This window comes from Periplaneta americana, chromosome 12, assembly GCF_040183065.1.
Source record: "Periplaneta americana isolate PAMFEO1 chromosome 12, P.americana_PAMFEO1_priV1, whole genome shotgun sequence".
Taxonomy (NCBI): Eukaryota; Metazoa; Arthropoda; class Insecta; order Blattodea; family Blattidae; genus Periplaneta; species Periplaneta americana.
The window spans coordinates 55,867,185-55,890,719 of NC_091128.1; the positions used below are offsets into that span (position 1 = coordinate 55,867,185).

Here is a 23,535-nt window from a genome sequence, read left to right on the forward strand (position 1 = left end):
GAAAATATTGACCTAAAACTCGAAAATATGACGTATAGCTTTTAAAAATGACCTAAAACCAGAAAATGACAAAAAAATGACCTATAAATTACAGATTTTTAGAATGTGGACATCACAAATGGGATTTATAAACAAACGAGCAATGTCTCCAATACAAGGAAAAAAGAAAAAAAAGATGACATGTCATCAGTAGAGCCCAAATTTTATGTAATATGAAAATGAGAATTATGTACATAAATACAGTAGCATGCAAATTAATCCGAACACGACATATTTTTACATTTTCTGTCATTGTTGGCCTCACAGCTGCTCATACCGCTTTAATTGACATCTGTAGTACGTGTAATTCCATTGTTGAAGGTCTGTCATTATTTTTTTTATATTATGTGACATTTTGCCTGTCGTTTTGTACTTATAAGCATTTCAGTTGTGTTGAAGACTTAATACTGCAATCCTGTGTACATTCTGTCGTCTTCATAAATGGATATAACTCCACGAAAACGGTCTAAAATTATAACATTAGCAGAGCATTCTTCTATGACACAGAGGCAAATTGCTGCAGAATGTCACATCAGTTTGGCTACTGTTAATTCAATCATAAAACGATAAAGGGAGACTGGATCCATCACACCCCAGAAAAAAAGGAAACTGTGGCCGGAAAAGGAAGACTTCACCTGCAGATGATCGTTTAATTGTCAGGAAAAGTAAATTAAATCCTAGACTAACTGCTGTCGACTTAACCCGCGAGTTAATGGCTACCACTGGGGTGAATATTCACGTCACAACAGTGCAGCGTAGGCTTTTAGAAGCTGGACGAAGGGCTCGTAAGCCTATTAAGAAGCAACTGCTAAACCCTGTTATGTGCAAAAAACGCTTAATGTGGACAAAATTACATCAACACTGGACAGTGAATGACTGGAAGAATGTACTTTTTTCCGATGAGTCTCATTTCGAGGTCCACAGCCACCATGTTTCTTACGTACGGAAAGGATCCGAAAAAATAACAGCAGCTCATCTCCAACAAGCACCCAAATACGCCCCTAAAGTAATGTTTTGGGGTTGTTTTACACATGAAGGCCCTGGAGCATTAATACCTATCAAGGGAATGATGAATTCTGACAAATATATTCACTTATTGGAAACCAGAATCGTACCCCAGCTGCAAAAATCATTTCCGGATGGCAGAGGTGTGTTCCAACAAGACCTGGCACCATGCCATACGTCTCGAAAAACTACAAAATTCTTCAACAAGAAGAATATTCAGGTACTCCCCTGGCCAGGCAACTCACCCAACATCAACCCCATTGAGAACTTGTGGTCAATTTGCAAAAGAAGAATGCAAAAAATAGATTGTTCTACAAAGGAGAAGATGATTTCTGCCCTCATTGGTGTATGGTTTCACGATGAAGAAATGAAGAATATTTGTGGGAAATTAGTGGAATCCATGCCAAATCGTCTCAGAGCTGTTATTAGGAACAAGGGAGGCCACATAGATTACTGAGGTATGTCTTAGTTCCTTTTTTTATTCCGTTTGAGTGTTTTTGCATAAGTAATTATGTTGTTCGGATTAATTTGCATGCTACTGTATGTAGCAAAAAATGACAAAATATGTAGATAAATATGTAATAAATAAAAAAATATTTAATTTAAAATCTAAGCTTTATTAGATGTATTTTTGCACACTAATAAAAAATTACAGTTACACATATGATTCAACCTCATTTAATTATTGTTTGGAGACGCAGTTAATAATTAAATATTTTTCCATATTTTCTGCTGTCGTTGATTGTCTCGTCAATGGCAACTCATACGTAGGAATCATCAAGTTCAGCTCTAATCATTTCCATTGTGTCATTGTAGTAGAAGTTGAAATCATTTTTCTGGAGTATTGATTCATGCGAAATATTGAAGTTAGAGTATTTGCATAGGAATACTTGAAACTTTGGAACTCCAAGTTTATACTGTGGTATGTTTGCAGCAACCATTGCCATGCACAAATTTTTATTAAATTCACTGGTAGAAGACGAATGTTTCAGCACCATTTGTGTAAGAAGAACTTGTTTCTTTTCGATGGAGCACGTTTTTTATTTCTCAACGAAGTTCAGTTTTTAAATGCTGTTCTAATTGTGACTTCATGGAGCACCCAATGCATTTGTCACACACTTTGCACAGCACAATTTTGCCATCATAGTAAAGGAATCGTCAATTGAAATCCAGTCTTTTAACTTGGATATGAATGGCAGTAGTCTAACTACTTGTATCACCCAATGTCAAAATAAGCTTCTCAAGTAAACAGAAAAAAAACTATTGCTTTCTTTTAGAGCAACTGATGGGGGGTGTTTGTGCAAAACGGTCATACCCACAGAGTAACTTTCACTCTTTCCTTCACCATGTTAGCAGTACAATGACCCACCCTTCGTATTGATATTTGCTCCTTCTTTACCGTTACTTCTTCAGGGATGTAGAAACTATTAGCATTGCAAAGAGATATCCATTTTTGACAGAATACGTTATTATTTTTAATTATTAAATTATATTTATGCACTAGAGACAGAGGGTTACGCTTTATAAACAATTTTAAAACGTATAACTTGAGAATTAAGTAGAGGGAAAATTGGTGAAAAAAATGCGTATTCTTTCAAAATATGCAATATCCTTCAAAATGTGTAATATATACCAAAATATTTATTATGCACCGAAATATGTAACTTAAAACTTCGAAATAATGATCTCTTTGATATGATTTGCCGACATTTTAGCGTTCCTTATAGCTACATATATAGGAACAGAATATGTAATTACATAAAATCCGAGCTCTAGTCATCAGAATCCGGGTCCTGGTAATAATAATTCATGTTATAACATGCTATTTCAACTTGAATTCTCAAAAGAAATATATATCTGCAAAAGTTACGTACAATTAAGTCATTTTTAAGACATTTTATCTCTAAACATATTAAAATTTGGCATCAGCTCATAGAATTACTGATAGATATAATGTATGCTAGTCATTTCTCCCAAGCCTTCTTCAGACCAGAAGCTGTTTGCATCATTGTAATGTTTGTTTTTTCTTCTTTTTCCTTTTCTTCTATGGTAACCTCGCTCAGGTACATAAAAGAGAGAGAAAGAAAGAAAAAAGAAAAAGAAATAAAGAATTCTGTTTGAACTTGGTCAAACTAGCAATATGAAATTCCTTTCACTTTCAGTGTTCCTTCGATTGAAACTTAGACAGTAAGGGAGTAAGACTGTCACAGTAAAACACTTGTATTGACAAGAAAAGACCTTTACATTCGTGTTCTGTTTTGTTGTTCTGATGGCATGAAGCTGTCTTCAGTGGCAATTTTTAGAACAACAATTGTGCCTAAAGACTTAATTCCGAAGGGAATTCTTCTGCATAGTCAAGGAAAAGGATAACTGGATGAAAATGACATAATGGTGTCATTTAAGGAAGCAACTTAGCCAACTTAAGTTGTGTGCAACTAGTATGTTATTAAGACTGCTATAGGATTGACATTTGAAATCGAAGAAGTATGGCACTGCCACTTAGCCACGAGGTTCTGTGTGAGTCACCATCTGAGCAGGGCATCTGATTTGTCATCTGGCTATGAAAACAATCTGCAATCCTTGAAGCAAGGAAATACAAAGTTTTATCTTGAAATTACAAGATCACGAAAAGCTGAATCACTGTTATTGAATTAAACCTGAATCTCACAAGTGAAGTGAATAGGCATTGGATACACTATAACTGAATTACGTGTGATCATTAGATACCAGTGGGAGGATGATTTTGTTTTGCTTATCTCTTACAGCTGTATGGGGAGACAAGCTAGTGAGTAATGTGTGTAGTAATGTTGTATCACTAACCATGGTCACATAAAGAATGTTATAGGCTGAACAGTGAGGTTGTCTTGGTGATGGAGGTATGTTTCCTTTCTTAAGAAAAATTGTCGCTCCTGAAGTATTTGTTCATTCATCGATTATACTATGAGTATCTCCTTTCCCAGCTAGTGGCACTAGAGGCAGTAGTTCTTAAATCCTACATAGGCGGAGTCCCCTTTCTGCTTATAGCTGCCTACAGTCCCCTGGGCGCACTCACCAAGCGGGATCTAGATTTAGTGACAAGCCTTGCTGATAGGCTTGTAGTCGCCTGTGACTTCAGTATGAAGTATTATCTCGAGGTTGACAGGCTCTTTTTAAATTTGACAGGAAATGGATAAGTCTTGATGGCCCCCAGGGAACCACAAGTATTCCAGATGCTGCAAACCATTCCGATTGCTCTGAACAAAGATATCATGACCAGGGAGAGATTACAACCCTGGATAGTCTTTCATATTCTGACATACCTACTGTTGATCATGGAGATCTTGCACCCATTCAAACACTGTCCCACAACTGAGACATCCTACTATAAGGTTATGACTGGGTGCTGTTTCAGGACCACTTCTCCCCCAGGGCAGGGATAGATAGATCACTTGGGGACCTGCAATACTGAAGTGGTCTTCACAACCAGAACTGATTCAGCTCCCAGCCTATATTAGGGGCCTAAAAATTGTCTACAATCTAACCAGCACATTGTGGAAGCGTACTAGGTTAGACGAGCATAGTGTTGAGATGAACTACTTGCACAGGCAGATTAGTGACTCAGGATTGAATCATAATACAGTGTTTAGAAATTCTCAGAGACAATAAATTTCGTTCATACCATATTCATCTCCATCAGGAACTTGGGGGACATGACTTCCAGACTCGTGTTGATTTCTGCAACTGATTTCTAAACATGGACCGTGATTTTGAGCTCAGAATTCTGTGGATTGATGAGGCAGCTTTTAAAAGTAATGGTCAGGTGAATCTCTACAATTCCCATTAATGGTCTCCAGTTAATCCACACTGGCTACGTGAAGTGGATTACCAGCACGTGTGGAGCCTCAACACATGGTGTGGTCTCCTCGGACACAGAGTCATAGGACCATACTTTTTTGAGGAGAACTTACATGATAGAACGCATGCTTCCTCCGAAACATTTTGCACCAGTTGCTTCGTGATGTTTCCCTTGCACTTGGTTAATGACGTAGCTTCAACAGAGTGGCTGCCCAGCTAACTTTTCACATAGGGCTTGGTGAGTTATTAACCGATTATTCCCTTACGGTGGATTGGACGAGGAGGACCAGTAGCCTGGCCTGCCCAATCTCGTGACTTCGCTCCAAATGACTTCTTCTTGAGGGGGAGAATTAAAGACATATTCTACCAGATGCATCCAACAACTAGAGAAGATATGAAACAAAGAATTAGAGAAGCCTATATGTCTCTGAGCTGTGCTGTAGGTCTCCGTGCAATCACTGATGTTAGAAGGAGATCAGAACATTGTTTTGCACAGATTTGCGGATATTTTGAACACTTACTATGAAAAGTGTACGTACATAACAACATACAAAATTTCTCAGAAAATACCATTTTTGTTGCTTTGTGAGTAAACAATAAAAGTGAAAAGAAAAGGTTTCAGTAAAAGTTGTTTCTTTTTAAAAGAAGTTTCCAATGGCACCTTCAATGACCCATGTTCTCATTTGAAATTTCGAAGTTGACCACAGGTACACCTACTTCCGGTTTGTAACGGGAAATGGTACTGCCGCCAATCGATTCTTTACATAGGTTTTGTTTATCAAAGTTTTTATGAACAACCAATATCATATAGTTTTCGAGAAAAAAGGCTGATAAGGGTGGTCTGAAACACTTGGTATGTATATATAAAAACCAAGACGCACGTCTTTAATAATAAAATATTTTAAAATGTTACTTTCTTACAGGTATAGCACAAGAATGAAAGGTGCAAGAAATAAGAGAAATGCTTTTTGCCAACATTTTATAAAGAAAGAAAGAGAGGTAAAGAAGTATAATATCCCCAAGAAAATTACTGGACTAAACGATTTCAGCAAAATGATTATTAAATGTACTGTCAACAGTACAAGAGGGTTCTATGCTGAGTGTGAATAGATTGTTAGTGAAATTAAAAAATAATATTACTTGCTCAAGTCTGAGAAGATTAATCAAAAGTTTTGGATTTAAATGGAAAAAGAAAATTTCTAGGCATCCTCGTTGAATACAGTTATGCTTTTAGCGAGAGAATTACTTGACTTGCCATTAATGGATGGATATTGGAAGATGGCCAAGTTTTATTACTTACTTTTTTTTTTTTTTTTACGAATTTTATTGTAAATTGAAAATGTGTTACCTATTTGATTTTTTTTTTACAAATTTTATTATAAATTGAAAAAGTGTATATTTTCTTATTAGATGTAACACACATTAAAACTGATTACTCACATTTCGAAGTGACTGTGCTGTACAATTGGCTTTGAACAGAACCAGAACAGAAACGTTAATGCTCCTGTCACCCAGTAACTTACTTGCATCCAGCCTTTAAGTAGAACAGTTGCATAAGTAAAAAATGCTAACCTAACGTGTGTACATGACGGTGATTTTAGAAAGATATCGGGGCTCTACCTCCATGCCCCCCAAGTGCCTTCATGGCATGTTACGGGGATACCTTTACCTTTACCTTTTTATCAATGAAAAAAGACGAGGTTTAGAAGTTGCAGACGTTGGATCTCTGTCTCCTTTTTCATAAATATCCATCTCCCTCCCTCCTCCCTCCTCCTCCTCAAAGTCTAATTTTATTATTTGTAGAAGAAAGTGAGTAGCAGTGTTTTTTTTAGAACAGCACAATGCTAACAGGATTGAAGTTCGAAGGAATTATTTATAGAGCCTAGAGATGGCAAAAAATGTCTGAAAGGAACACAGATTTTCTTATAAACTGATGAAAAGAATGTGAATTTATGATTTCATTAAGAAAATTGTTGCACAAAATGTACAGTGTTATCTTAATTTTATTGTATGCTAATTTAGGTGTTTTATTGGATTTTAAATAATAATAGGCTATAATTTGAACATGACATCAATGCTATTATTGTGAAGTATGGAAGTCCTCTATTTAAAGTTAGATGTTAAAATCATGTGTACTCTAGTGTCTAAGATTGGATTATTTTTTTTATGTTTACAGCTTGTGTAACTGATTGTTAAATTGCAATGAATGAGTACCTTGTTAGCGATTTTATGACAACAGGCATTGGAGAGAAGACTTACTGTGAACATTAGAACTATTACAATTGAATTCAGAACTTTTCAATTATAAAGTAACTTAAATTTTAATAAAATAAACACACTTAGTTCCTTCAGTGAGAGGTTATCTTCTTTTTTGCACTATAAATGCAAGTACCGGTATTAGATACGGTTACATAACTTTTTATCCATCATTCATCTCATAAAGTTAGAATTTTGTATCGAATTTTAAACTGAATTAGTGGATGGATTTATTATCATGATCTTTTTTTCCAGTTCTAACCCTAGTGGTCTGTTACAGTATCTTGCCATCTTAGTTTGTGGTCTTCCAAGTGATGTTTTTCTTATGCAGGTGTAACAAGGAACTCTTTCTTAGGTGTCTATTCTGCTGTTATGCTGTAGTCAATTCTTCCTGTACTAATTATCATTGTCGTCATCGTCACATTAGGCATCTACATATGCTTGTAGCAACTACAATGGATCCTTTCATTGTTGGGTGGTAATCCGATGTCTCTCTTGTCATTTGGTTGGTAGTTATAAAGATGGTGCAGAGTCTGGAGCTGTTAATTTTCTCTGTGTGATTTCTATCTGGTTTTATAGCCACTTATTCTTTTCGTTGATGTCGAAAATTTCTAGTTCTGAACGAATGTCTCCATTCTTTTTGTGGTCTAATTTGGTGTATCCTGCAATATATCTGAGGAATTTCATTTCGTTTGCTTGTTGTCTGGATTTATTTTCCTTTTTCAGGATCCACGTTTCACTTCCACAGAGAAGGCATGAGACTTACATCGCTTTATAAAACTTAAGCACTTGTACTAATTAATGCAGTCTGTTATTTGTATGATTTTGAGTTATTTTACAATGTTTCACTTTCTCTTTCAATCTTACACTATGTACCCAGCAGTTTTCTGAGAAATCTCATCTCAAAGTGACTTGTTGTGCATCCTGTTTCCTGAACTAACCATGTTTCACTATCATGTATGTATGAGTACCAGTCTTCCCAGAGTTTTATAAAATTTCGTTTTAGTATGCCTTTGGACTTCCGTTTGGTTGATCATTCATAATGATTCGTTATAATTCTGAATTTCAATCTGAATATCTTGTTCTCCATTGTAGAATAAGTTATAGTCTAAATATTTAAATGGTCTAACTTGTTCCAATATTATTATTATTGTGTTTCTGATGTGTATTTTGTTTCGAATTGATTCTTAGTTCTGTAGGTTGATAACTACTTAGTAATTGGATGGATTTATGTACCTGTAATTGTAGATCAGCATGTTTTAATTCCATTTCTGACAATCATTTTCACAATTTACCGACTGTTTATTGTGAATGCATATTTAATAATCATTACTAATGAATGTGAATTCAGCAACATATTCAACGAAAAAAGGTAGGCTTGTCATTGTCACACATGTTTTTAAGGTACATTTAGTTTGATAATAAGAAAATTAATGGAAAATTGATGCCCTGCTTTTCTTTAGCAACAGTCAGCTCCAAACTGTTTGTCCTTAATTTATATCTTGTTTATAACCTGAAATCAGTATGATTAGACAGTACAGTGTTGAATTAATCTCTTGGTTGTAAATAGGTAAGAGGTTATGTTAATAGACCTGTTTATATGTTTTCCATCCCTACAACGTGAAGTCATATTTTACCACCAAATTTTAATCAGTTACTAGACCGCATAATGACGATAATGCCCAGATTCACTTCTAATTCATGATTATTCATTTCGTGAACTAATTTGTCACTTTCAAGTTATAAAAAAAAATATTCGTTTCTATTTGATGTTTTGATATGCAATCCAGTGAATTGAAGGTTGTAAGTTAAATGAAATACAGTGAAACCTCTCATTTATGGACATTGAAGGAACGTAACAATCTGTCCGCATCTGGGAGGTGTCCTTAATTGGGAGGGAGGCTCCCCAATCTAACAGTAAATTTATAATGTTCATTATGTATCCCTTCACGCTTTAAATGAAATGTATTACTGTAGTTTAATTCTAAATGCAGTCTACTGTATTACATTAAATTCTTTGAAACCTTCAACTACAGTACTGTGCAAGGCAATTTTATTCTAAGTCTACAGTTATGCAGTACTGTAATTTAAAGTTTTCAAATTAACCTTTACGTTCAGGTACCATGCTCTCGAAACAGTACAACTGATTGAAGTGAAGAGATGTGTCGAATACAATCTCACGATCGCGGAAACCTTGGACTCATCAGACAGGTTAAATTTTATGATTTTGTTTATGCACCTGTTTTCAGCTAACAAGGAGTAACCGGCTGGGCTAGAGGTAGCGTACGAGACCCTTATTGTCTTCTTTCATGTTAAGGAATTTCTGTATAGTTCTCAAAACTAAATTTTCCATTTTTGTGACACATTATGTCTTGAAATCCCAAGTTCTGTCCGTGCTCAGGAGGTAAAGCAAGGTTTAGGACTGTGAAACAGCTGTCTGTGTCCGTGTCTGAGAGTGTCCGTAAACGAGAGTTAAATTTATCATTATTTCTATATTATTTCAGTTGGGACATAAAAATCTGCTCATATATGAGAAGTGTCCGTATCTTGGGGGTGTCCGTAAGGAGAGGTTTCACTGTATTGTACTTTCTAACGGAAAGAAATTGGAATAGGAATAATTTAATACCTGAAAGTTAGATGAGAGTTTGGACCTAGAGATAGAAAATTATGAGTGTCTTCATAAGTCAATATTGCTTATTTTTAAGTATGTAATATGAGTTGTATAATTTATGATAATTTATTATATTTGGTAGTTTCGTTAGTAGAAGATTTATATATATTTGCTTTGCTGTGATTTGTTTATAATATGTAAAAATAAGAAAACATAATAGACTCTTTTATTTTTTCTGCTCATCATTATGTTACATTAATTATTTAGCAGGTATCAGCGGTCATACAAAGATGTACGTCCAGAGTTCGAAGTTCCCCAATATTATGAACACACTGAGTTCCAGTACACTGGACGAGGTGGTGGCAGGGGACGAGGTGGTCGATTTGGACAGAGGAAGGACTACGGTGGTGGCAGTGGGGGAGGAAAAGATTATTATGATGAGAGCTACTCAGGCAGCAGGTACATTATCTTTACCATATATAAGTGTTTGGTTACTTGTCTCATTCACACTGTCAGGCTCTTTTTGAGAAGATGGACATTTACCTACACAAATTTAAAGAAAAAAAGATCATATCGAGAATATTTGTGGTTACAAATTTCTTTTAACTGCATTATAAATAGTTGAGACATTAAAGAATTAAAGATTATCAAAAGCAAATGTTAGGCTGTGGACAGATGATGATACTGGATATTGCTATCCAATGATGGGAGATTTGTGTACCGTCAATGTCCTTTAGAAATGTGAAAAGTGTTCTATTGGTTCTTAAATTGACAATAATTTGTTTAAAGCAACAGATTTGTATTTGAACTTCTTTAAACTGAATGCACAGATAGACTGAATCACTGCTTCTTACAGTCAGTGGCAATGAAACTATTTTCAAATTTTTCTAAAAAAAAAAATACATTTTAATGGTAGGCTATGAAATGAACTTCATTAACTTTCAGTTCAGTAAAATCAGAAAAAATCGCATATCAGAGTTTAGTCAAATATTTGCAGAAAATGGCAGTAAACAAATCCAGGGTCAGACTCGAAGTATAAGAAACTGAATCAAGTGTAGATTATTTTTGGATTAAAAAGTAGTAGACAGTGAATAATTCAATGCAACTTCTTTAGAGATTGAGAACTTCTGTCACATTTAAAATTTCATACAATGTGGTAAATGTTTTCGAAGTTTAAATTCTATTAAAATATTTCCAAGTATTATTCCCTTTGTTATTCATTGTTCCGCTCTGAATTAAGTAGTGAATAAAAGGAAATTGACAATAATTCCTTTATTCTCTCAAATTGGGTAACATTTATCTAGTGTAACAGAATTGTCTACAATCTGAAAATGATGGTTCGTATATATAAAAAAAAACTGGCAGTTGTTATTTGAGCCAGAGACATGATTGTATAGTCATTGCAGGCTGGCACTGCTTCTTCTTGCTTGTGTTTTTATATTCAAATGCAGAATTTCATACCGAAGTTGACTGGAATAATCTGCTTTTGCAGTGAGGTATAACAGGCAGAGAGAAAGGAAAAACTGCTGGGGATGTATATTTTAGTGAATGTGTCTTGCTTAAGCATGCTATGACATGTCACGAAAGGGTTTGTTTTACACAAACTCCTTTAATAATGTGATTGAAAATAAGTGATAATTCACGAAGATAATGTTCAGATGAAATGGTTCAAAATGAGCAATACTACCCATATTTTGGTGCCACAATTATCAGATAATATGATTTGTACTACCTCATTAAGTTAAATGTTACAGCCTTGTCTCTGGCACTCTGTGCTTGTGAAGTTTAATGTCATAACTGTTACCAATATATGAAGTGCATACATGTAAATAAGGAAATCATAACATAAAGAAACAGCTATAAGTCTTCTTGTTCTAGTAGGAAATTGGTAATATCATTACTGTTGAATGTGAAATTTATAATTTCTGTTGTTTTATCATATACCATGCATGTCTAATGAACAGAACAAGATGAACATAAGTGATTTTTGTATTGATATGTATATGATGTGCAAAGAGTTGAGAGGAACAATGGTGTTGCTTTGTATGTTTAGTAATTCTTAATAGATTTATTACACAGATAGTCCAACCTAAGAAACCAATATTCCTGCCATTTCTCAACACTACAATCTGGCAAGAGAAATCCAGCTCTCGTGGATAATATTCTTGCTGTCTCATGGCTCTACATTCTGGCAGGAGACACTTTTGTGTCAGTAATGAATTATTTTTTTTTTAAGGAAATGGAGAGAATTTTTTCTTAATTTCGGAGCAGTTGCTCGAAATGTCCATTAGGGTTTATACACATATTGCAGTGATGGATGAAATTCTGGAACATCCTACACCTGAGACTGGGAAAACTCAATGTACTTATTGCCATGTAGCAACCTCACAGCTCGGTGAGAATGCTGGCTAGTTTGGCTTACTTTAAGGTCTGTCCAGGAAACAATGGTGTGGGTTTTCCTTAGCAGTTGTTGCTTTATTTTTGCACTCTACATTGCCAAACTCAGTCAATCAACAGAATGATATCGAGAAATACGTATTTTTAAACATGGTTAGGTACATAATACAGGAGCACAAACATATTTATTGAAGAAGACGTCATGTGAGTTGTGTTTGTGCAAGTCTTGACGGCGCTTTCCAAAGAGTACACTACCATTGAAACATTGTGTTCTTAGATTGTTTAATAAGTGGCGAGAAACAAGTTTCATTCTTTATAAGAAGAAACTTCTTACATTGCTAATAGTCAATATTAGTGAGGATGAGCGTAATGTTCCAGAACTTTACACATTGTTTCACCACGTCTACAGGACATTTTGAGTAACTTCTCTGAACTTCAGGTCAGATTTTCTCCATTTCCATAAATAAATAATTCACTTGTTACGTGAAAGATCACTTGCCAGACTGTAGTGCCATCAGATGGCAAGAATGTTATCTGTGACAGCTGGTGATCTGCTTTCAAGACAGCAGTGTCAAAAGATGGCAGGAGTGTTGTGCCTTAAGTTTAACTCACCCTGAATTTAAATATACAGGTCACTTTTAGTACTTCTGCTTTTATTTAGGAAAACTGACTTTTAACATTGATTTTATTGATTGGAGTGTAGGATGAACTTTCCAGACATAGTTATCTGTTGTATTTATTGTTTTGTTTTATTTGTAATAACAACAACAAATAATTGTCGTGTCATGGAAAAATAAATTCGGACTTTGGAGTGATTTTTTTTGTTCTTGAAGGTGCTTGATTACTATTACTGTTGTAGTGGCATTTTTATTATTTATTGTTTATAATTTTAACTTTGGGTTAAGTCATCAAATTGAAGCTGTATTTAGGTAACGAAATTATACATAATAGGAAGGTAAAAATTTTATGTCAAAGTTTGCAGAACACTTGTACGTTCAGTATGTTTTAATTAAGTGAAATATCAAAGTGCCCATCGATGAAATATTTGTAGTTAGTGTGTACTGCCTAAACAAGATAAGTTCAGTTTACAGTGCAATGATCTGTAATACAGTATAATTTATATGATTTGTAATATATTCGTGGCCATACGTATTAGAAAATAATGTAAATTAACTACTTGAAATTAAATTAATTTGAGTTGTATCACTATTACATATATAATAAGTAGTAAATAGTAGATAAGTAAATAAATACATACGTAATGGACATATAGAAAGAAAGCTCGTTGTTTGGATGTGTACATTAATGTTCTGTATGTCAAATTTTAATGAAGCGATTAATCAGAATGTCTACTGGTAACGAAAGTAACTGACAGTTAACTAATTTAAACTGTTGGTAACGAAAAGTAATGAATTTAAAAGACTCGAATAATCGTGAATAACGAAGTTTCGCACACATCTTGGCTGAAACAGTTAGTTGCAAAAAAATTATTGTTGGAAGAAAGAACTGAGGATTTGAAGTGCATTGAAAAAAAGATGAGAGAGCTTAAGAAACAAGTCTGATGTTAGATCGTAAGATGACTAAAATGTGATTGTTTTTTTCATCATGCTTATGAGTAATTAATAAGTTGTGGTAACTAATTTTTGTTTCCCATTTATGGTAGAGACCCTGAAATAATATAATGGTAAATAACGGATTTTGAATAATGAAACGTGTATTAGTGTAAACAGTGATATATATATATATATATATATATATATATATCAGGTGAAATGTTCAGTGAATTGTCCATAATGCTTTGATTAGGTGATATAAGAAATATAACTTGTGAGATTGCCGTAAAATGATCTTGTGTGTGATTGTGTGCATGCACACCTTTGGAAAACAATACTGAAGTTTGTAGTGTAAAAAACGATAAATTTCATGTTTATGTTTTAACTTTGTTCGTGAATGTTTTCATGCTTTTTGGCTGTAAATCTTTCGTCTCACGGAAATATTGTGTTTCATCTAATTTTGAGCACATGATTAATCAGTTAATTTATCAGCGAATATTAAACTTTCTTTTTCCTGTTACACATCATATTTGTAAGTAGTTATCAGAGTTCTGTTAAATATATTTTCGAAAAGTATTTCGAAATAATTCATATCATAGAATTCGAAATGAATTAATCGTTAATTATGGAACACACAAATGTAGTTTCGAGATCCTTACAGAACATCATTGTTATCCTCTCAAATTCTTATTTCTCTTTTCATATCTTAAAGAAAATTATGACAAAAAGTAATTTAACGCTTGTAGTATGTATGGAATTTCACACTACTGTAAATTGAAGACACATTGCTCTGTTTGAAGTTTATGTTGTTAGACATTTTGTTAAATTGATGTTACTATGGGAAATTGTGACAGTTACTTTCGGTCAGTGATAAGAATGTTTTTGTTCTATATAGTCTACAAGTGATAGGAAGGATTAGTGATTACTCTAAATTACAAAAGTTTATTTTAATTATTTTCTAAAGCATAGTTTAGAGTGTATTCATGGTTCGAACATATTTCTTTTTTCTTTTATATTGTTCAAATGTATGTGTTTTTATGTATACATGCGTGTGTGTCCAGATTGCAGCATAACCCAATTTAACTACATTCCCAGTGATGTGTTTGTGTGTATGTGTGCATGTACATGGGAGGTGATATATAAAGAGAGAGAAATGAGGCAATGTACAGACAGAGGAAAAATGGGAATTATTTATGGATAATTATAGACACAAATACTCGTATAGAAAGTTGCATATAAAATTAGAAAGACGAGACACGGTCTCTCTGGACATTTCAATAGTCAGCCATTTCATACTGAAGACAGAGGTTAAAATTCTAATGTGTTCAAGAAAAAATTGTGTTTTTAGAACAAGTTTCTGTATGGCCGTCACTATTTCCCTCTGGTCATTCTGCTAATTTGCCATTGCCCATCGATGACAGTGGTGATGATAATGATGATCATATAATGTGTTACGTTGTGTGTTTATTTATTTATTTTTAATTTATTCAATCATTCGTTCATTTGTTTTTATTTTATTTTAGTAGGTTATTTTACGACACTTTATCAACATCTTAGGTTATTTAGCATTTGAATGAAATGAAAGTGATAATGCCGGTGAAATGAGTCCGGGGTCCAGCACCGAAAGTTACCCAGCATTCGCTCATATTGGGTTGAGGGAAAACCCCAGAAAAAACCACAACCAGGTAACTTGCCCCGATCGGGAATCGAACCCGGGCCACCTGGTTTCGCAGCCAGACACGGTGACCGTTACTCCACAGGTGTGGACCGTTCATTTGTTACTTTGTTCAAAACGTGCTCCATTACAAAGTAATAACTACATGTTTGAGCTTTTAGTAACATTGCTTATGAAAGAGTCATGAGTAATATCCCCTTTGAGGACATTACATAATATTCTAAACCCACTTCTTTGGTCAGCAAAGATTGGATGGCTCACTAAGACCTATATACAAGGCAGTTATTGGGCCAATTGTCACATATGGGTCAGAATGTTGGACCATCACCGAGAGGAACCATAAGAGGATTGAGGCAGTAGAAATGGATTTTCTGAGGAGAGCCACTAGGTTGTTCAAGTTGGAACACATCACCAATGAAGAGATACGGCGCAGAATGAATAAAGAGGGCACTATTATTCATAACATTGAGAGGAGGCAGTTGTTATGGTATGGCCACGTGCGTAGGATGGATCATAATAGGATACCATATATAATGTTCAATTACCAACTGCTGGATAGAAGAAGGAGAAGAGGTAGATCAGGGCGACAGTGGAAGAAAGGAATGTAAAGGGTGATGGAGGAGAGGAATTTGAGGCCTAGAGATGTTCAAGATAGAGCTCTCTGGTGAGGAAGAGTGGGATGTGGCTGGAGCCATTGGACCCCCACTTGATTATGACATAAGAATAGATAATCTAGTTAGTGGTGTCTATCATAGAAGCTTCGACAATTAAAGTAATCACATTTTAGCCAAAGCTGTACCTGGAGGTATTGGGCAGAAATCTAAATGAACATGAGAATATTAATTTTCTTTGAATATTTTCCAATTTAGCCGAATCAGTATTTGTAATAGAGTTCCAAGCTACAGATGCATATTCGAGTTTCGATCTCACTAAAGTTGTTGTTGTTTTCTAATGCCAGACCTTTGACAGTAAAGTCATTTGACCTCTTGCACTCCATTATTTTTCAAAGATATTGTCATGGTCAGCCACTGAAGCACAGATTTTGAAGTGTTCCAAATCCATTTCTTGGTTTGAGTTGCACAATGGGCAGTTAAGGGACTGATATATTCACTAAAGTATAGTAGAGTATTAAAAGAGAATCCAGTGTAGAAAAAGAATAAGTTATTAACTGTATTATTCCCAATATTCTGATTGCATGATTGTATATATTATGTAATCAATGTGATTGTGAAAATGCAGTTTACTGTCTATGAGGGCTCCAAGATCTTTTACACAATGTTTTCTGTTTATTAGAACATAATAGTTGAGTTTTAGTGAAGAAATTTTCCTAGGTAAGTTTATTACAGTACTTTTAAATGTTAATTTTCATTCCATTATCTTCCGACCATTTAGCGATTGAGTTAATATCATCTTGAAGAGACTATAGAGCAGTCTATGACATTCTCTAAGGTACTCAGCTTCAAGCAGGCCTGGTATCAGTACTTGTCATTCCTGGTGAATGGGGTCTGCTACAGTCGCAAGGTACAGTCTTTCTCTGTGCCTGCCTTCTCTCTCTTTACTTGCCTTCCAGGACACAGCACTTGGTCACATTACAACTGATAGCTGCCTTTCAGTTGCCTGCCTATGAACTGTGTTGACGTTTGTATTGATGTATGTACGTCTTAGTTGAAGATTGAAGATTGTGGCGTAATATGGCATCACAAAAGTTTACATTGTAACAAAGGATTTATCTTGTTGAGCGTTACTTGATAACAAATAATTTTGGAACAGTGCGGTGTGTTTTGCATCACAATTTTCTGGTGTTCCTGTTCCACATATGACGACTATACTAAACCTTGTAAAAAATTTAGAAAAAAAACTGAGTTATTTCTGAATAAACGTGGAAAAAGAAACCCAAGTGTACTTACTGAGGAAAAACTCAATGAGATAGAAGAAAGGTTAGAACATTCTCCTTGAAAATCTCTCCGCCGTCTCTCACAAGAAACAGGTGTTTCGAAAACCACAGCATTTAGAGCCACTAAAATTCTTAAATGTATGCCCTACAGAGTGACAGTTATGCATGAGTTACAGCCTAGAGATAATGTGAGTGGTGTGAATTTTTGTAACTGTGTTTTACAAAGTGTTCCTGACGGCGTTGTGGATCCTACAGTAATTATTTTTACAGATGAAGCATGGTTTCACTTACATGGCCATGTTACAACACAAAACAATAGATACTGGCGTACAGAAAATCCTCATCTCATTCATGAAACTCCTTTACATGATGAGAAGGTTGGCATGTGGCGTGCTATAACTGCACATAGGATTATAGGCCCTATATTTTTTGACGATACAATCAATGGTGACAGATACAGAAGACAAATACTCAACCCATTTTTTTAACAATTAACCAATATCAAGTGTCAGAGTGCTTATTCATTCATTCATTCATTCATTTATTTTATTCCATAGATCTTACATGAGCAATGAAGCTTTAAGATGTGGAACATGTCAACATTTTACAATATTACAATTACAATTTTTACAAATTTTTATAGTTTTACAATTTAGTAATTTTCTACAATTTTTACAATTTTGTACAATTTTTTTACATTTTTTTACATTTTTTTTACATTTTGGCGAGATGTAGTGAGATGAGATGAGGTCCGAGGATTCGCCAAAATATTACCCGGCATTTGCCTTTTCGGTGGGGGAAACCTCGGAAAAACCCAACCAGGTAATCAAATCAAAGGGGGTAATCAAATCAAAGGGGTTGATGCCGAGGACTCGCCATAGACCATCCGGCTTCAGTCCCACGGCTGGGGAAAACCTCCGAAGAAACCAAAGTCCAAAGGGGGATCCAACCCAAGCCCGAACGCAGCTCCGGATCAGCAGCCCAGCAAGTCTGTCGACTGACCAACATCGATGGCTCTACTAAAAGTATACAATACATAGCCAATCAGATTATTAAATTTACAAACGCAAACGATCATTCATAAGTTGAGCTATATTATAATACAAAACAATTTAATTAAATTTAAGGCATAAACAATTCAACCAGCTGTGATATACAGAAATTGATAATACATATCATGCAAACTACTTCAAATTACAAACACAAACAATTTATCAGTAGAGCTATATAGATTACTATTCAATTTAAGGCATATACAATTCATCGGCCAAATCTATACAAATATATACAGTACAAAGTAGCATACTTTCATTAAGCTATACAAATTTGTGCAATTAATATCAAGTAGATTAATTCAATTTATAATCATAAACAATTCATCAGTTGAGCTATACATATTACCATTCAATTTACAGTAGGTCTGTATACAATTCATCAGTAGAGCTACACTGACTAGTAATCATTTTAAGAACATATACAATTCATCAGCCAAACTATACAAACATATACAATCAAATTAGTTCAATTTACAAACTTATTTTCGTTAAGCTATACAATTCATATGAAGTAGATTAATTCAATTTATAAGCTTAAACAATTCATCAGTTGACCTATACAGTATACTATTCAATTTACAGTACATACAATTCATCAGTTATGCTAAACAAAAAATACAATACATAGTAAACAGATTAAGTCAATATAAAAACATATTTTAGTTGAGCTATATAAAATTGTACATGTCATTTAAGTAGAATAATTCAATTCACAAGCATAAACAATTCATCAATTGTGTAGAAGGTATGAGTATGTAGAAATTTGGTTAATTCTTTTCTGAACCTTTTCTCGTTGTTCTTCAAATCTTTAAGATAATTAGGCAGTGCATTGAAGACTGTTATACATGAATAGCGAACTCCTTTTTTAAAACAGCTTAGACTAACAGAGGGTAGATGAAGATCTGATTTATGTCTTGTATTAAAATGATGAATGTCTTGATTAGTACTGAATTTATCTTGGTTCTTAATATACAGCATCATTAGGGAAAGAATGTATTCACAAGGTAAAGTCAAGATTTCTAAGTTTCGGAAAATATTTTTACATGAGGTCCTTTTATGCACACCGGCCATTATTCTTATAGCTTTCTTTTGTAAAACAAAAACGTGTTTAGCTTCAGACGAGTTACCCCAGAGTATTAATCCATATTTCATTACAGAGTGAAAATATGCAAAGTATGACATTTTAAGTAAGTTTATATCACCAATAGTAGATAAGGATCTTAATGCATAACAGGCAGAGCTCAATTTACGAGTAATACATTCTATATGCGTTTTCCAGTTCAAGTGATTATCCAATTCTAAACCAAGAAACTTTGTGCTTATAGATTCTTTGAGATGAGTTCCATTTAATCGAATACTGTAGGAAACCTGAGCACTATTGTGTGTACTAAATTTGACTGCACTGGTTTTATCAACATTAAGTGCTAGTTTATTTGCATGGAACCATTCATTCATTAGATTCAGCACTGTATTAGAAGTGTTTATAAAATGATCGTATTGTTTGCTTGAAATAATTACACTTGTATCATCTGCAAATAAAATTACATGGGATGAATTGTTTATGGTCAAGGCTAAATCATTAATATAAACTAGAAACAACAATGGACCTAAAATTGACCCCTGCGGAACACCATGTTTAATATTTCTAAATTCTGAATAAGTAACTTTATGACTATTTGGTACATTTATTTCTACTTTTTGTTTTCTATTTGATAAGTACGATGTAAACCAACCCAACATCTCATCTTTAATGCCATAAAACTTCAATTTTTTTACTAATATACTATGGTCTACACAATCAAATGCTTTAGCCAAGTCACAAAAAATCCCACCTACATGTAGTTTCGAATTTAATGAATTTAGTATTTCATCCACCAAACTAAAAGCAGCATTCTCTGTCGATTTTTGTTTTCTAAATCCAAACTGTTCTAAAACTAATATATTGTTGGACTCCAGGTAATGATATAATCTATTATACATAACTTTCTCAAACACTTTTGAAAATGTTGTTAATAATGATATGGGTCTGTAATTAGCAATAGTACATTTATCTCCCTTTTTGTATATTGGTTTTACTATTGAATATTTGAGTCTTTCTGGAAAAATACCACATTGCATTGACAAATTGCATAGATAGCTTAACGGAGGGGATAATATTTCAGAACAAGCTTTCAGAACTTTACTTGGAATTTCATCATATCCAGAGGAATATTTTGTTTTTAGTTGTTTTATCACATGCATGATTTCTGCTGCGGTAGTGGGAATAAATTTGAGACCTAAAAACTCAGTGTTAAATGCATCAGTTAGGTAACCAAGTGCAGCATCTTCTGCACAATCTTGAATGTTTAAGTTCTGAATAATATTTATATAGAAGTCGTTAAAATGATTTGCAATTGATTTTGGGTTATCTATTTTACTATCATTGATTTTAATGCAAGTAATATTTTCACTCTTTGAATATCGATTAGTTTCATTTTTAATAATATCCCAAATAGTTTTAATCTTATTATCTGAATTTTGTATTTTTTCATTCAGATACATTTTCTTTGCATCTTTTATAACTTTTGTCAAAGTTTTACAGTAATTCTTGTAGTAATTAAGAACATGAGGATCATCACTATTCCTACTCATTAAATATAGATTCCTTTTTCTAGCACATGATATTTTAATTCCCTGAGTTATCCACGTGTTTTTACTTTTACATTTTTTCACCACCTTGACTGGAAAACATTCATTGAAATAATTCGTAAATGTAGTGAAAAATGCATTAAATTTAGTATTAATATCAATGGTATCGGTACTATATACATTTTCCCAAGATTCATTTTGTAGACATGTATTTAAATGATGAAGAGATTCAGCATTTATAATCCTTTTTTTTATTTTTAGATTAACACTTTGGAATTTTTCACTCATATTGAAAACACTTAGAATTTGTGCATCGTGATCAGACAGGCTATTGACTAATGGTACTGTTGAATAGGAATTCAATCTACTTTTATCTATAAATATATTATCAATGGCAGTACTACTTCCAGCTTGTGTTCTGGTTGGAAAACTTACTGTGTGACTAAGATTATAAGTTTCAAGAAGTGAGTTTAATTTTCTTTTACGTGAGTTTTCTGATAGATAATCTATGTTTATGTCACCACAGATTACAAATTCGGTATGTGGTTTATAAAGTCTTTCCAGCAGGATTCAGCAACTGCCCATAAAGCAGCCGAAACATTGAATTTGATAAGCAAAGTGTTCTAGGACAGGATTATTAGTAGATGATTATGGCCCTCTAGGCCCCCTGATTTGTCAGTCTGCGATTTTTATTTATGGGGAAAGCTAAAAAATAAAGTATACAAAGACAATCAGCACACAATCCGTGAGTTACAAGCCAGTATTGTACGAGAAATCGGGAGAATTACAGAAGATGAACTTGCATGTGTAAATGTATATTTCCTTTGGAGATGTCAGGAATGTGTGGCAGCAGAAGGACATCATTTTTAATACCTTCTGTAGTCAAGGTTAGTAAACAATATGTATACTGTAATTTTAATAGCCAACTCTAGCAACTGTAGCAGACCCTGTTCATCGGGAATGACAAACATTGATGCCGGGCGTGCTTGCCACTGAGTGCCATAGAGAATGTCATAGATGCTCTGTACTTTTGATTGTGTGGAAAATTTTTAGATCGTCAGCAAATAATAGACAATCAGAACTTTTGCTTTTATCATCAATATATGTTACAAATAGGAGAGGACCTAAAGTAGTGTCCTACGTTGTTGGACCAATGTTTTCTAAATTACATAATAAGATACTATGCAGAACTGCATCGAATAATTCGAAGTCCTCTAATCCAGTGTTTCGCAACATTTTTTTACTCACGACACACCCTAGACAGGTGTAGACTCAACATGGCACACCAAAATGTTAATTCTCTCAAAAATATATGATGTGACTCTCTTTAATATAATTACGTAATGTAATCAAATGTATTATTATTATTATTATTATTATTATTATTATTGCCATTATCATTATTATAAAATAGAAATCGACTCTTGCATTTATTAACAATTTATGAACTTTAATTCACTGTAGAAAGCACACATTTCTTTTACCAATATTAAAGTAAATAACTCTACTCATACTTTTCAATGTGTTACTTGAACCTGCTTAGCTGCACACAGGTGGCTAATCCGCTGCGGAATTGTTGACAGTGCAAGCCTAATTTCTTCATCGATGGATATGAGTCTGTCCCTCTTTAATGTTTTACTTTCAGTTAACTTCGAGAAGTGCAGTTCACACATATATGTAGTTGAAAATGACAATAACATATTCATTTTTACTACTTCGTGTATCACAATTTTCAGAGGAGATGGCAAAGACTTGGCAACAATGGCTTCGCGGTGAATGAGACAATGGTTGCTCTGTATGTTAGGATATACTTCATGTACTTTAGCCACAAATCCTTTCATGGAAACGGCTATGTCTGTACAAACACTAATTCCTCCCATGTTAATTCATTATGGACCACATATTCATTAGTTGTACCAAATATTTCTTCACCGGTTGCTCACTTGGGCAGTTCTTTGCACAAAAAAATGCAGTTACATCCCCATGAATGTGCTGAATGTAGGAAGGAAGTTGTGCTTGACCACTAATATCGGTGGACTCATTGATCTGAAGTGAGAACTTCTGACTGTTCTTAATTTTCTCCTTCATAATGTCCTGGATGTCACTGGATATGTCACAACTCAGCAGCTAATTGTGTCAGCAGAGAGAGGAATTTAATTTTAATTAATTTCATACAATAATATGTAAAAGTTCGCGTCACACTTCACCTTGTGGAGGCACACCGGTGTGCCACTGCACACTGGTTGGGGAACACTGCTCTAATCGATGTGCAATTTGACATTCTGGAAACTTTTAGGGTATATAATATGATTATGGAATTGATTTGTTTTTTTTTTTTTTTTTTTTTTTTTTTTTTTTTTTTTTTTTTTTCAAACCTAAGTGGCATATGAGAGTAAAAGGATGGAAAGTTCAGAGTACTCCAATATGAATGAAATTTTATTTTCTATATCTATACACTTAGACCAATATTTACAAAATTTTGCACACTTAACCTTAATCACGAAATAATATAGACCACATTAAAATATGGACAAACTACCCCCTCCTCTGGTTTCATCCCCTATCACCTAAAACCAATAATAATTGGT

General features: G+C 34.0%; 1 protein-coding gene across 7 annotated transcripts in view; it reads left to right on the forward strand.

The window, feature by feature from the left end:
• The window catches only part of snama (something that sticks like glue), a 311,868-nt gene that overhangs the window by 169,788 nt on the left and 118,545 nt on the right, over positions 1-23,535 (forward strand). For 6 of the 7 annotated variants that reach the window (XM_069841358.1, XM_069841357.1, XM_069841356.1 and 3 more), the window contains one exon: positions 10,013-10,204. In XM_069841358.1, coding sequence (XP_069697459.1) covers positions 10,013-10,204 — 192 coding nt within the window. The remainder of the gene's footprint in view (positions 1-10,012; positions 10,205-23,535) is intronic. The other variant, XM_069841359.1, reaches the window with a different exon arrangement.